Source organism: Hyperoodon ampullatus, assembly GCF_949752795.1.
Source record: "Hyperoodon ampullatus genome assembly, chromosome: 12".
NCBI classification, from domain to species: Eukaryota; Metazoa; Chordata; class Mammalia; order Artiodactyla; family Ziphiidae; genus Hyperoodon; species Hyperoodon ampullatus.
In genome coordinates, this window is record NC_136925.1 from 79575177 (window position 1) to 79591502 (window position 16326).

A 16326-nucleotide genomic window follows, 5' to 3' on the forward strand; every position below is an offset into this window, starting at 1 on the left:
AAGGCAACCCCAGACCACAAAAGAGCCCACAGACCATAGTCAGATGCTGGCATTTTGTTCCAGGTCTAATGAGAAGCCTGGTGGCAGGATGGTTATACACAGAAGATATGCTCTGATTTCCTTTTTTATTCCTGAAAAATCATTCTGGCGGCTTTGTGAAAGTGAACCAAAAGGCACAAAAACAGGGGGCAGGGCTGAGAGGGGTGAGCCAGACCATGACCATGTCTGGTCATGGGAGAGAAGATGGTAGCTGGGCGGCTTGGCTTTTGTAGATGAGGAAATGGAGAAGAGGCGTGACCCCAAGATACATTTTGGAAGTAGAGGCAACAGACGTGCCAGTGGGTCCATCACACCATAGGACATCGGGGCGGGAGGAAGGAATCGTGGGTGGCACACTGGGGTGAGTGGTGTTGCTGTTTTGGCAATGGGGAGAACTTTACGGGAGGAAGTCAGGGTCTGTTTGGAACAGCAGGGTACACTTCAGACCCTCCACTTGTGTGCAGTTCCCCCCCGCCGCCGAGGGGTAGTATGAATCAGGTGGTAAGTCTGCAGGATTGTAGGAGTCACGGTGAACAATTGTGGCCCCAGGAGATCCGAGGGGAGAAAAATGGTTATGTGCAGGGGAGAGCTGGGTGCTGACCTGGGCTTGAGAGAGGGGTGGGATGTCTGAGTGAGCGGGGACACGTGGCCCAGAGATCGGGAAGTGAGCCAAGGCTCTGAGGGGCGCGCACATGTCCAGCCAGGCAAGAATGGAGGTTGGGAGAGGTTAAGGTTATTGGCCTGTTCACCCTCTTCTCCTTTTCCCCAGTTCATGTCCACAGTCCTTTGGGTTCCCAGGAACTCTAGTGAGAGCTCAGAGTGAGGACTTGGGTAGCCCCCTGGGCCCTCTCGCTTCCTCTACACTGGGTTTGAGATGTCTTTAGATGTTCTTTAGGGGAATCCCACAGCACCAGTCTTCTCCCATCTACCTTTGACACAATTCCATGTTCACTTTTGTCACCTGCATTTATATATTTCCATTTATTTCTCACTTAGGTTTTATGGCAGGCACACAAAGAAACCCTCAGATGTCTCAATATGGACCTCAACAGACAGGACCATCCATGTCGCCTCATCCTTCTCCTGGAGGCCAGATGCATCCTGGAATCAGTAGCTTCCAACAGAGTAACTCAAGTGGGACTTACGGTCCACAGATGAGCCAGTATGGACCACAAGGTAAAAACGTTTCTCCAAAATGCACTGCAGTAGGTTGTAGAAATGTTGTTTATATGTTAGTCCTTCAAGACCTTAACATTATAAACATCTTTTAAGATCCAGTTATTTGTTACCTGACAGATTTGTGAGGTTAATGCAAACCCACAGTCCTTCAGTTGCCCGTAGTGATGGGAAGAATAATTATAGCAACTATTCATTAAGCATTCATGCATCAGACACTGTGGTAAGTGCCCTTCATACGTGTGCTGTTAATAATGAAAGAGTAAAGCCTGTTTCTGCAGTGTAGCTCTAAATGCTTGTCCTCAAAAAGTTTCTGATTTAAAACCTAGTTTCATTATGTTGTATTCTAACTTTGTCCCCTGCCTCTCTGTAATTCTGTTTGTAACAATATTCTCACTACTCAGAAGGATTTCATGTGTCTCCAGATGAAATCTCTCATCTCTCTTCATCTAATCTGTCTCCAAAGTGCTCCCTCAGGTAAATAATAGTTCTGATTTTCACAGTCATTACCAGTTTTACTCTTAGAAGGCAGGACAAAGCCTGAAATGGACATGTCTTTCAAAAAGGAAAGAGTAGAAAAATAAGTGGAACTTGGCCCCAAAGACACCATTTTCATTCTGCCTTCCTGAACATTGACGTCTGTTTTGTCTTACACATGCAGAATCCTTTTATCAGGGTTTTTAACCTGATATATATATTTTTTTCTAAGTCACTTTTGGCAGTAAAGCATCTGAAATTAGCACCTTCTTTATATTTTGTTTCTTTAAATTAGACATTAATGGATAATTTAGAGAGAATGAGCTAATCTGGCACAATTCCCAGAGCTTCCTCATTTCTGAAAATACCAGAATATTCTGAGTGAAGACAATGCCCAGTAGGAAACTGTAGTAAAATGTTCGCTGCCTCCACAACAAAGTCAGATCCCCTGACTTAATAAAGCCTTAATATATCTGAGAGCTTTTCTGTCTGTCTGGAAAACGTGCTGTGTTGAGGACCTTTGGGCTTCTCCGGCCATCAAATAAGTGCCTGCCAGGCCAGACGATTCTTTGAGGAGGCCAGGCACCTTCTCGGCTTTTTACCTGGTGTTTCTCAGAAAAGCTTTCCTTACTTCACGGTTTGAAAATTGTCTTGTTTTCTGAAGATCTCTTTCAGAAGGATTTTAATACCTTCAGTACTATCAATGTAGCACCATCGCCTTGCCTTACGTTGCTCTGTCATTTTACTTTCCAGCTATTTCTGTTGTTGGGAAAACTATATTAAAACACCCAAAACAACATTTTTCCATGGCCCCTTCCTGCCTCTGTCCATGTGCGTGTAGTCAGAGTGGATACAGACCTGGGTTTTGCTTGATTCCCTTCCCACCATGTCATAAATGGATTTCTGTGTTGTGAATTCCAGTAAGCTCTAGAAATTTAAGGCCCCAGTTGACAGTAAGCGTCTGCCCAGTTCCCCATCAGCCCCAGGTAGTTGTGACATGGGGCAGTTTGTCGCTGAGCTAAGGCAGGACGTGTCACTCAGCTGTGAAAGCGCCTACTTGCCCGCTGCACCTGCTCAGTGGGTAACTTCAAAACTGGGGGGCTTTGGCTATCAGGAAAGGAAGAAAACTTTAGTGAAAGTTGGAAAGGCAGTTTATAAGTTGTGATATGCACAGAAAATGTGGACCTTTGTTCAGAATATAACTGGAGAATCCTGGCGGTCAGGACCTTATTCTCGGAATTAGGGAGGCCTGGGATTTAACCACTACCACTCACTAGGGCTTCCTGTAATCTTCAGAACTGGTTTCTCTACTCTTAAATAATTCACTCTTGCATTCTCGTCCTCTGCTGCTCTCAAATAAGGGAAAGTGGAGCCTTGGACTATCTGATGAGTCTTTTGTGAAAGGCTGTGAAAGCACTTATGCTTTAGGAGTTAGGTAATAACACAAAAGGTAATTTCTATAGAATGGATTTATTTTCTGAAAAAAAACCCTCAGTTTTTTGGAATCATTGAATGTTAAGATTCTTTTTTTTTTTTTTTAATTTATTTGGCTGCATTGGGTCTTAGTTGCAGCACATAGGATCTGCGTTGTGACACGCTCGGGCTCTTCGTCGCACCGCGCAGGCTTCTCTCTAGTTGTGGCGTGTGAGCTCTAGAGCACGGGCTCAGTAGTTGCAGCGTGCTGGCTTAGTTGCCCTGCGGCACGTGGGATCTTAGTTCCCCAACCAGGGATCGAAGCCACCGCCCCTGCTTTAGGGAGGTGGATTCTTAACCAGAGGACCACCAGGGAAGTCCCAAGATTCTTGATTTAGGAGCACTGCACCTGTGAGGGTTCTCACCCAAACTTGTGTGCCCTTGGAAAGTTGCTTACTCTCTGGGATTTACTTTTCCTATAGAAAATGGGAAAATTAGATTGTGTTACCTTGGAAGTTGCTTCTAATTCTAATATTCTGAGTCTAAATTTTGCTTCAACTCCAGGGCCTTTTATGTTAATGCGGCCCACTGGATCCACTGCGTAGCATGTTGGTTATGTAGACAAGAAGGTTTTTGTTTGGGGGTTTTTTTTAAGGCATAAATGCTGAGTTTAGGTTGACATTAGAGATAATTTAAAATAAGGCTGATAATTTCCATACACAGCACTTTCTAACTTTGAAAAAAAGTGCCTGCCCATTTGTGCTCTCGGCAATGTTCTCCTTCCAAGAGGCATCTCTAGCACATTCCACTTTGAGGCGTGTCCCCTCCTGGGTTCCTTGACTGGCTCCCAGTGCTGTGGGCTGCCAGTCAGTGTCCCAGTGCTCTGTGTGCAAATCAGAGCTGTTTGCTTTCCTCCTTGTATTCTCCTCTCCTCGGCAAACACTGAATGACAGGAAATTACGCTTGTAACCTGTATCACTCAATTCAGTAAATGTTCTTACCTTTACATTTCTCTTGGTTGATCCTTTTAAACAGAGACCCAAATGAAGTATTTTTTTTCTTTCTCTTAATTAACTACTCAAATTATTAGTAAAATATTCAGCTTACATCTTCGCGTTACACGTTTTGATGTCTGGAAGGAATCGCTTGTGCAGCGACCCACTGGGTCATCAGTCACATCTTCTATGTTACTAACTAGATGGCTTTCTTCTGGGCTGGTTTCGTTTTTAAGAGATCTCAGGGGAAAATATTTTACCGTCTCTTTTTGCTATAACCTTTTTGCTGTCAGGAGCAGCTTCTTCAAAATTACTAGTAACAACCAGCAACGTTTATTAAACACTCCTGGGTCCTGGTCTCGGTGTTTTTCATATATTAACTCATTTAATCCTCACAACATGCTGTGTTATAGGTACTGTTATTACTCCACTTGACAGAGCAGGAGACTGAGGCATGCACCACATACACACCTCTGCCCCGGGCACACAGTGGGACGCCAGGATTCCAATGCAGACACACTTTCCCATTTTTATTAATTAACAGGAAGCCCGTGACGTTATCCCGTTTCGCAAAGGAGCAGGTTAAGTAATTTACGCACAGCCCCACAGCTGGTAAGAGCAGAGCCAGGGTTCACACCGAGGGAGACTCCAGAGGCCACTCGCAGAGCCACCGGGGCGTCGCTTCTCAGGCCTGAGATGTACTCCTTCCCTGCCGTTCCTTCAGTGGGCGAGAGAGAAGGAAGCAAAAGGCAAAAACCACTGGCCTTCAAGGAGCAAGGAACTTTTGGGGAATACAAAAATACTAGAGATTAAGGAAAAACATAACTATTAAGAAGAAATTTTTAGAAGTGTATATGAATACTGTAGAATCTGAATTATTAAACGTATAACGGGGCTTCCCCCTTTGGCTCGCGTTTCTCTCTGCGCCCCTTTTTCTCGACGCTGCTATTTTGAGCTCCTCCGCCCGGCGGGGTGACAAAGGCGCCGCCGCCGGCGTTTTCTACCCGCGGCTCCGCCACCCGGCCGGCCCCCTCGGCACCCACAGAATCCCCGAGGCCCCAAAGCACCTCCCGAAAGGATGCGCCGAAGAGCGGCAGCTTTCCTCGCCCCGAAGTGCGCTGGCTCCTCGACGGTCTCCCAACAGCTGCTAGGTCATCATCGAGGCCGCCATGCCCCCTCCCATACAAAAGGCGACCTTGAGCGCCGGTAACAGGAAACACCCAGTCAGTTTTTGACAAATATCAAAATACCCTAATGGGATGAAGCCAATCTAAATGTGTAAAAATGTTTAATCGCAGTATACTTGATGAAATAGTACTTTTCTACCTTCAAGCAAGCACATGTAAAATAACTACCCTTACAAACTGTTTGCAGTAGAAAGGGCCATAGAGACTTGCTCTAATAAATAGAAAGCAGTTATGTAATTGACATGTTAATTATTAATAAGTGCATTTGTGTGGGAAAAAGGGAGCGGAAATCAATTTCATCTTCACAGTCTTTCTATTTCCTAAGGACAGACACTGTCTTGTTTGTGTGTTCTCTAGAACAGGGTCTGTCACAGGCTGTCCACAAGTATTTTTGGCATGTTTGTCACTAATTGCAAAAAGTGAGGGTCTAGCCTTAGTTTTGCAAGGAATTAGGAGTATTACCTTGGGCAACTAACAGGGATTCTGAGCCTAGATTCCCCTCCAGTTATCACTGCCTTGTATGTTAGTGTCTGGGCCACCACTTACAGCTACACACGTTGTACAATGACTCAGCCTTGGTTTTATGCCTTAATTTGTATAGTGTGTCTTAGGAAGCAGGGAACTTCTAAGTAGGTGAGTCTGAAGAACGTTTTATTCCTAAATAACTTGGTCAAAGAGGCTTTTCGGAAGGGTTTAACGTGTTTTTCTCTAAAATAAATAAGATGCCATAGGAATTCTTCCTTCTTCATTCATTAAAATGTTTCTCACAGATTCAGCAAAGGCAAACTTCAATGATACCTAGTTGAAATGAATGCAGTTCCAAAATAGTGAATTGCACATTAATAATCTTACAGCTGTTTCAGTTCAGAGGAACAACATATAAATGTCACCAGTTGGCAGCCCACTGGCTACTTGAAGAGTGCCTTACAGGCCCATGACAACCTTGGTGTCACCATGACCCAAGATTTCAGTCTCTGCTCTTACTCTCAAATTAAACTAAATTCAGCCTCTCTTCTACAGAAGTGAGATGTGTCTGCCACATGGATTCATTTTTTCTCCCCGTGGACAGTGCTGCAAATTGGAGATCTTGTTCTTTGGCTTTCCAAAGGCTGATTTCTGTGCAGATCACTCCCCCTTCGGTTTCACTCATTTTTTTTTCTTAAAAGAGTTTGTAATATACTTGATATGTTCACTGCTTCCTGTTACCTTTATTTTATGGTTAAATGGACATTGCTAGGCAAAAGTATTAATTCCATATTCTATATGGCTTTGTTAAAAAATTCTAAATCTTTATCTTGCTCACAGTAGCAAAAACAGATTGTAGTAGATCATTTTACAGCAAAAGGTGGTTAATGCCATGTTCTTTTGGTGCTCAAATTTAGCCTTCAAGTTAAAAGGTTTAAGCATGAATTTTTCTTAGCAGACTGATAATCATCGTGATTTTATCAAAACCTGGGAATTAGGGAAGAAGTAAGGAAAACAAAGTACAAATCAACTTTAAGAAAGAAAAAGAAAAAACATAAAGCAACATTGATTTTGACTAGTGTGAAGCTAATTATTTTACGTTGCTTATTAAAATCAACAGCACACAGAGTGCCAGCATCCCCTCCCCTTACTGAATGACTAAGCACCTCGTGGGGCGTGGTCATCCGGTGGACTTGTACCGCAGACCTGGATCATGACAATTGTGGATGGCAGTGCAGAAATGCAGGATGTGGACGTGCAGCTTTGCTTTACATCTTAGCAAGGTGCCTTTTCCTGAGGCTCACAGCTGTGCCATTTTTTTCAAATGTTTGTTTGAAAAGAAATGACCGGTTTTCAAATCTTTAAGAGTTGGTACCACGGGTCCTTTCAGAAGGCTTCCTGCACCTGCCGTCAGGTGAAGCAGATCAGAGCTCTCCCTCCAGGGGGTGCCGTTCCCATGCAGTCTGTGGGTGTGCACAGGGCACAGCAGCTCTGAGCCTAGGGAGGACGCAGGTGCTCAGGCACCTGTGACAACAGTGACTGAGAATCCTTCGTTCCTTACCGTAGGGATTTTACTGTTTTATGCCAAATTTGGCTCTTGAATTAAGATAATACAATTTTACATTTTTTAGGTTAGTACTTACTTTTTCTTATACTTTGTTTGAGAAATAAATTTAATATCTGTGCATCTTGAAAGTAAAATTAGACATATGATGCAATATATAATAAAAAGAATTTCACTGATTGAAAAGTTATCTTACATTAATATTGGAACAGCTTCTGTCTATTCCTTGACAGATTCTGACCATTGTCAGTGTCCAGCAATAGTTACTGTTAATATTTTTTTCCTCACAGCAATCACATGAGATAGAGAATCTCGTATCACGCCCTTTTTGCAGATGAGGAAACTGAGCATTGTGTGTGAAATGTCTGCGTGTGTGTGGCCTTTCTGAAGCCCACACACATGCAGACATTTATGCCCCTGCTCCTTGAGGGCCTGTGCTCTCAAGACTCACTGCTCTGAAGTTAGATACTAGCATCGGACTTACCCATATGTCCCCCAAGCCTGTGTGTGACGTCAACCTTGGCGGTGGTGGTTTCTCCAAAGATCCTCTTCTACACGGAGGCAGCCTGCACGCACACAGCTCCCTTCCCCGCGTGGCTCTCCTCTGTCACTGGCTCAGGGACCTGCCCTCTCCACTCTGTGTAAGTTCTCCCTGCTTTGTTCTCCTTCAGAGCACTTGACACCACACGACATGCTCTAGATTTGTTTATTAGCCTGTCTCCTGCCACCAGAATGTAAGCTCTTTGCCTTTGCTCATTGCTGAATCCCCATCTGTTAGCACAGAGCTGGCATATTAGAGGCTCTTGAGAACTGTTTCCTAAACGGATGAAGACAGAGAGTGTTCCAGAGACACTGGTATGCCTTCTTGACCCTGCGTTGTTGCTTGATGGGTATTGGGTTGACTGCTCAATGCTTAAGAATTATCTTTGGGAGATAGCACTAAGGATCACGGTTGTCTGTTTTCTCTGTGCTTTGATATTTTCTGTATTGCACTTGCATCCCTGTATAATTAAATTTTTAAAGGAGTTAAAATTTGTAATATATATGGGAAAAAACTACCAAAAGTAACATGTGGGAAGAAAACTACCAAAACTACTGAAGTCATACTGTAAGGTAATGGGTCTTTTCTCCTCTTTTACAAGCTTTATGTAATATTATTATTATTTTTACATTTTGAAGACTTTTTAAAATGCATGTTGACCTAGGAAAAATATGGTGTCATATATCAGTTCAAAAGATAAATTATCGCTATTCCCACAAATAGTAGGATTTAATGCAACTTGGGGTAAGTTCACTTTCATTTTAAATCTGCATTTGTGGTCTTCTTTACTCAGTCAGTTTCTCTCCTAAAGCAGTGGCTGAAAGTACAGCATTGTGAGATCAGTCTGAGAGAAAGGTAGCGTGGGAAGAAGGTTTTTTAAATGTAACCTTTTTTTGCACAGCAAGGATCTTACATACATGAAAAATACTCTCAAAATCATTTGTCATTAGAGAAATGAAAATTAAAGCCACAACAGTATCCACTACACACCTACTGGAATGGCTAATATTTTTGAAAAATTGGCAATATCCAGGATGTACAGTAGAGCAATTAGAACTCTCATGTATTGTAGTGGAGTTTCTTACAAAGTTAAAAATACACTTATCATACAACCTAGCACTCTCATCCCTAGAGTTTACCAAGAGAGATGAAACATATATCCACTCAGACACCTGTGTGCAAATGTCAACAGCTTTGTTCGTGATTGCCAGAAACTGGAAACAGCCCAAATGTTCACAGAATAGAATACTACTCAGCAGCAAAAGGGAACAAACTGCTGATATGCACGACATTATGGGTGAATTTGGAAAGCATGGTGCTGAGTGAAAGGAGCCAGACACAGTACACTATGACTCTATTTGTATGACATCCTGGGGAAGGCAAAACTGTAGGAAGAGAAATCAGATCAGCGGTTGCCAGGAGTGGGGATGAGATTGACCACAAAATGGCAACTTTTTGTCATGATAGAAATACCCCCTGTCTTAACTGTGCTGGTGGTTATAGGGCATATATGGTTGCTAATGCATATAAATTCTACCTCAATAAACATGACTTAATATTATGTAGTACATGGCTATGTGAAGTGATGATTACTGGCCAAATTTAGCCCTAATTCACGAATATGTTTATCATAGTATATAGCTAATTATCCATTTGTTTTTTTCCCACTCAGGGTCAGCTGTCTATTCTATGATTCGTGCACCATTTTACCCTCCACAGCAAAGGGGAATAATATAGGACTTTGCATGTAGTAGTTGTTCATGAGTAATTGTTGTATGGTTGAAACTGAGAAGTAAAATAAACGGAAGCATTTAATGATTCAATAAAAGCAGTAAGCTTGGAATATTAATTATAACTAGCAAATTTGAAAACTTAGAGTCAGGTACAGAATTATTTGTGATCCTCTAAAATAATGATGGTGACTTGAATAGAGTCTAGCTCCTGCTTCCTCTGTCTGGTGCTTGAATACAACTCCTGGTGGGTTGAAATCTGAATTCATTTGGTGACCAATTTTCCAAAGCTGGTGTGCCAAGATGAACCCACTTGAAAACTGTGGGCTCTCGTACTTGGCTGCAAGACCCGTCCAGCTGAGGTGGGCTGGCCCAGCATCTGCAGCCTTCATTGTGCTTAATGCTGGAACCATCTGTTTTCTGTCAGAGCTAGTGCCAACAAATTACTAATCTATTAGAGAAACATGGAAATAAGATTGCACTTCTCATTCCTGGCTTTTCCTCTCATATTTTGCTTGGCTTACATATTTGGTTTTTGTTTATTTTGGGGAGAAAGATATGTTATCGAGTAGGCAAAGTGGGGTGTGTGTGAATCATTTTTCACTCCTTCCACACATTTTCAAAAAATGATGGAGAAAAAATCATATTAATGCTTATTGATAATAATGGTATTATTGTTGATGGTCACGGTGATAGCTGTCATTTTTTAGGTAGTTCTATGCTTGGCCCTGAACTAGTCACTTTCTACCTATTCCCCGTTACTATTGTTACTTTACCTGGCAAAACTGATGTTCTGAGAGGTTAAGTACCTTGTCCAAGGTCACGCCCTAGGCAGTGTCAGACCAGTATTCAAACCCAGTTTCTAGAGCAGCCTTTATCCGTTGCTGCCTCTTAAGCCATTTAAAGCCTTTAGAAACCATTTTTATCCAGGCATGTGAGTTTAATGAGGAAAGTCTTGAAAGTTTCAAGGAGAAGAAAAGGGGACTTTGTATTTCTTCTACCAAATAGAGGCCTCTATAATTAGAACATATTCCCTTGACATGTGCTGTTGAGTGCCAGTTCGTGAAATCAGCCTAACTGATTGAGGAAAAATAAGATTGGGAGCCCAGCGCTCAATGGGCCTTTCTAAGGACAAGTGCACGCGTGCGTGTATGGGTGTGCATGGTGGCTGTGCTCTGACGCATACTCCCCCCGATTACAGAATGCTTCCTGCTGTGCAACGAAGACCAGCTGCTGAATTGAGCAAAGTGATTGAAACCCAGCTCTTGTCTTCTTAGTACATAAGATGAATGAAAAAGCTAGAAGTCAAGTAGAGGGTTACTGAACATCTCAGTTGTTTCTTTGTGTTCATTAAAATACAGCCCCTGACTGCCAGTTAAACCCAAGGTGCAGGAACCCAGAGTGACAGTATTTCTCTGTTCCAAGTATGAACGGCTTTCTACTTCAGCTATAAGCAGAATTCCACAAAATCAGGGACCTTACTCTCATATAAAACTGCACTGTGGGCATAGTCTGCAACAACCAGGTAAATGCTTGTTTTGTAAAACAAGATTAAAGTGTCATTTCATTTCCTTCAAAAGCAAAGGGTACATATGTTTTCACTGAATACAGTTTCTTACCAGATGAGTCGCTTATCAGGTGTTGAGGGGGGTGGAAACTAGCTGCAGAGCAATAGCAAGAATATGTGAATTGATTTCATTTGTGTTCAAAGTGTAAATGAGTTTGTTTCTTTTTAATAAAAGCAAGAGCCAGAAAGGCACCGCTGGATCTCACTGATGTGATCAGATAATCTGGAAGTGAAGGGCTGTGAGGTCAGTGGGGCGGATCGGGGGGAGTCTTCAACCTGCTGCAGAGAAGAGTTCCGAGGACTGTGCCCTGAGAAGGCTTCCCACACAGCGTCCTGCCCGTTGTTCTGCGTCCCTCCCAACCAGGATGAGCATAAGGGGCCCTTTCCGCGGAGACGGTGTGATGGGAAAACAGACGGGGACCTTCTGTGTGGTCCCGTGGGACGGGAGATTCAGAGCAACCTCAGAACTTTTTATAAAGAACTTTGATAAACAGTGAATGTTTACCTTTTACTTAAAAACAGTATCAGTTTGATTACGTCTGCAAAGTAGCTTCATGCAAAGGCAGTTTAAATTTGAGGTGCTGGCATAAAAGACTGACTCATAAAAGACTAAAAGTGACTTCCACCGATGCAGTTCCAAGGCACCTGAGGTGATTTATGTTGACCCTCTCCTGTCCTTCCCTTCCCTTCCCTTTTGTTTTCCTATCCATTCCACCTCCTCGAAGGCCAGTGCCTCGCTCTGTTGTTCCTCTCCAGCCTTTCTTTGGCTTCCAGGGATATTCAGGGGAAGGTAGCTGCTGGCTGTAACAAGTCACTTTTTCTGTGTTGAGGGAGCACTTTCTTAAGAAGCTTGTCCCAAGACCGGGCTGTGGTGGGGCCCAGCAGATGATGGCCACTCTGGCCAGCCGTTGTGTTTGTAACGCAGGGGCTCCCGTTTTTGTGTGTGTTGCATTCCAGCCATGTCAGGGCTGCAGTGGCAGTTTAGTTTTTGTTTGTTTGTTTGCGGTACGCGGGCCTCTCACTGTCGTGGCCCCTCCTGTTGCGGAGCACAGGCTCCGGCCGCGCAGGCTCAGCGGCCATGGCTCACGGGCCCAGCCGCTCCGCGGCATGTGGGATCTTCCCGGACCGGGGCACGAACCCGTGTCCCCTGCATCAGCGGGCGGACTCCCAACCACTGCGCCACCAGGGAAGCCCCCAGCAGTTTAGTTTTGACAGACACCATCTAGCCCAGAAAGCCTAAAGTATTTAGTCTCCAGCCCTTTAAAGAAAGTGTGCCCGGCCCGTGGTCTGTGTGAACAGTGACCTTCACACCGTCTCCGGTGAGTAATACACTTCCTAGACAGCCACGTAAGAGAGCTCACGTGAGGCACCTAACAGAGCAAATACCCGTCAGTGCTGAGGAGTCTGGGCTTCTTACAGCTTTGTAGGTGGTCTGCACTTGAGGAAACCTGCTTTCAATGTAAGTGTGGTTTTCCTGAAGTATTTGAGAGGCCAGTCGGGTGTGGCCAGTGGACACCCTGGGTGCAGACTGTGGCTCCGAGGCATTTTAGCCACGTGACCTTGGGACAGGCCACTCAACATCCCTCACCTCAGGCTCCCTAAGGTGAGGATGATGATGACAGGGACCTCTTTGGCTTGATGTAAGCATTAAAGGAGGTAATGCAAAGAACTCGAAACTGAGCTTAGCACACAGTAAATATCAATAGCTGGCTTTTATTGTTGTTACTAATCCAATCCAATTTCTGCTGGAAAACCTGGAGAAGCTCCTTCTCACCTTCGGAATAGGTCCCGGGCTTGGAAGCCTGGTATACGGGGGCCTCTTCCCTCTGTTCCCTTCTCACGGCCACACGAAGCTCAGCAGTGACTTGCTCTTGAGTTTGCCCTTTCGCAGTCTGTGCCGTTGTCCACGGCCTCTTCCATAGGTGCTCCCTGCCCTCTTCTGCCTTGATCACCATCCACCAGTAACCCCCTACCATTTTTGCACTCACGTTTGAGATACTTTACACGTTATGTCATTTAGTCCTAACAGCTACTCTTCAAGTAGACAGTATTGAAGAGGCTTATCTCTGTTTTACAGAGAAGAGAATGAAACAAAGAAAGATTAAAACGACTTAGCTAAGGTCACAGGGTCGGTCTATGTAGGGAGTCTTCCCTCAGCCCCAGTTCTCCCAGATCCCAGAGCCTGCCCCACACGGACGCCTGGGTTGCGACCCAAGGGGGTTCTTCAAAACCTTTCACTCAACGCCCGACCATGGACAACCCCCCGCATCCCCACCCGACACAGACTTCTTCTTCTTTCTCTTACGCTTTTCACAGTGCGTTATCTTTTTGTCTTTGTGTTTGTGTTTTTTCTCATCTTACCCCTGTTACTCCACCTTATACACACACACACACACACACTCACACTTAGGTCGTGAGCTTCTTGAGTACAGGAATTGCATTGTATTTAACTTTACATTCCCTGTGCCTAGAACAGTTATGTTATAGAGATGAGGAGATTCTTCCAGAAAGTAGTAAAGACAGGTGGAGAAACACTAATCCATATTCTACAGACACTTATCCTTTTGCATATATTTCATTTCAACAGTCACTTATTGGGAGGCAGCATATTTTATTGGTTAATTATATGGGTTCCATCATCATTTTGCTTGAGCTTGAATCCTAACCTACTAGCTGTTGACTTTCTTCATTTGTAAGTGGAGTCATGGTCGTATCTACATTTCCTGTAATTATTGGAGAAAAGGATGAACTCATTGATGCGCAGCATTTAGCCCAATGTCTCACACATAGTACGGTTCAGCAGTTATTATTATTGAAGTGGCATTATGTATGCCTTCAATTGACTTGAATGTAGTTTATGTGCACTCAATCAAAAGAAAAGGTGTGGAAGGAGAGAGAAAACGAAAATACTGCACTAGTCCAGGCCATTCTACTCCGTGAGCACGTGCCCCATGTGAGCAGAGATGGGAGGTGAGACTGTGGACGCTTATCTCAGTCTGGGATCCTGCCTGCTTCCCATAGTGCCACCATCTCGCTGCGCTGAGTGCCATGCCAGTGCTTGAAACTTATTTTATAAGACGTGGCATCAAGTGCAAACCAGCCACTTTATCCGGCGCTCAAACAAAAAAAGTCTTCCAGACACCAGAGAAAAGCCGACTGTGCTGGATTAATGTCGCATTTCCATGTGACACCTCCTGTGGGGTTTTGAAGGGTAATTTTGACCACACGTGCATGTTTTCTTACACCTCTGAACCCTGTATCATAACTGTCCAGTGTGGTAGTGATGTAGTGGTGCAGTCTCAGATTGGTGTTCACCTGCGGACTGGGGGCTGAAATACTTATTTCAGTTAAATTTTGGTAAGAGTACGAGGTGCTGGATGTGCTAAAGCACCACTCAGCACTAGCATCCTGTGTCCATTCATAGATGGTTTCAGTGATCAGCCTGGGTTTCCCTCCGTGTTCCAGTGGTCCTGTGTGGCTCTTTGCCTTTGGAATGTGCAGAGAGAGTGTATTTTGAGACTGCCAACCTCATCAGCGCCAATAGGGGAAAGGGTTAATGAGGATAATGACTAATATTCTGTGTTGATGACATTGTTGGACACAAAGTGGTTCCAGTGAATGTTTTCACAAGTTCAAATATTAAGTAAAAGGCTTTAATTTGTGTTTGATTTTTGTTTAGGTAACTACTCCAGACCCCCAACATATAGTGGGGTGCCCAGTGCAAGCTACAGCGGCCCAGGGCCCGGCATGGGCATCAATGCCAACAGCCAGATGCATGGACAAGGGCCAAGCCAGCCGTGTGGTGCTATGCCCCTGGGACGAATGCCATCAGCTGGGATGCAGAACAGACCCTTTCCTGGAAATATGAGCAGCATGACCCCTAGTTCTCCTGGCATGTCTCAGCAGGGAGGGCCAGGAATGGGGCCACCAATGCCAACCGTGAACCGTAAGGCACAGGAGGCAGCTGCCGCAGTGATGCAGGCCGCTGCGAACTCGGCACAAAGCAGGTATGCCGTCGGGCGGGCGGTCTGTGTGTGGATGTGTGCACACATGCGGAGCCCAGAGCTGCGTCATTCCCGGCTCACATGGGGGTGGAGAGCAACAGAGGGTCCCTTGGCTTGGCCATTCCTTTTGTGTTAAATATATTCTGTACCATAAAGGTCAGAGAAATAAATAACAGGTCATGTTGTATGAGACATGGAAGAAGGAATCATTGGTGGGCAAGTCAGCTGTGGGAGGTTATTTGAAACGGCTGTGAATAGTCACTGCACCAAGCAACCTAGGCCAGTGGCACGGCGAGTGTCTTTGTGGTTCCACTTAACACAGTGAGGTTTAGGCAGGCAATTCTAGAGCCTAAAAACTGGCTAAAATCTAAAACATTCAAAAAGAACTACTGCCTTTTTTTTTTTTTAACCTCACCATAAAGATCTTTATTAAAATAGAAACTTTGTATGTGTACATATGTGTATTGTGTGTGTTTGTCTAAATGTATATGTGTGAGATTTATTACTTCATGTTCTTATGTTGTATTTTATTTTTCTGGGCATAGCTCTCTCTCTGTCCAAACCAAAAGGTGGTTAATAAAACAAGGATTATATTTCCGAAACTTTAAGTTGATAGAGCACAGGCTCTAGCCTCAACTACTTACTTGTTTTTAATCCTGAATTTTAAAATTAATTCTTGAAGTAAATACTTGACCTGTATAAAAATAACTGATTAAAAATTTAGGAGGCAAAGTGAATATGTTTTAAAAGACTCACATGTAAAAATGTTTGAATTATGTTTAACATATGTCAAGGTATGTTTTAAAACAAAGGACACTGACAGATATGTATGAACATATGGTATCTTCAGAAGAAAAGAGAGAAGATTCTGAGTTTGTCAAAGGGAAATAAGAGCTCTGTGTGTGTGTGTGTGTGTGTGTGTGTGTGTGTGTGTGTTTAACTGTATCCCTTTGTTGCTTTTCCTCTGAAGTTGCTATTCGGGAATGTTAGGGACCCTTCCAGTCTCACTGTTTGCCCCACATAATAAACTGAAAGTCAGTCATAGTCTCTCTCCCCATCTCTCCCTCCCCCCCCACCCCACCCCCCTCCTCCGCGTTACAATTACTTAGGATCTTCTGAACCCCAGCGCTATACCTCTGAACTGAACCTATGCAGGCTGTAGAGAGAA

The 16326-nt window shown here is 44.0% G+C and overlaps 1 protein-coding gene across 3 annotated transcripts in view; it reads left to right on the plus strand.

The window, feature by feature from the left end:
- The window catches only part of ARID1B (AT-rich interaction domain 1B), a 409620-nt gene that overhangs the window by 336876 nt on the left and 56418 nt on the right, over nucleotides 1–16326 (plus strand). For all 3 annotated transcript variants that reach the window (XM_079716084.1, XM_079716085.1, XM_079716086.1), the window contains 2 exons: nucleotides 1036–1215; nucleotides 14834–15161. In XM_079716084.1, the coding sequence (XP_079572210.1) occupies nucleotides 1036–1215; nucleotides 14834–15161 (508 nt within the window). The remainder of the gene's footprint in view (nucleotides 1–1035; nucleotides 1216–14833; nucleotides 15162–16326) is intronic.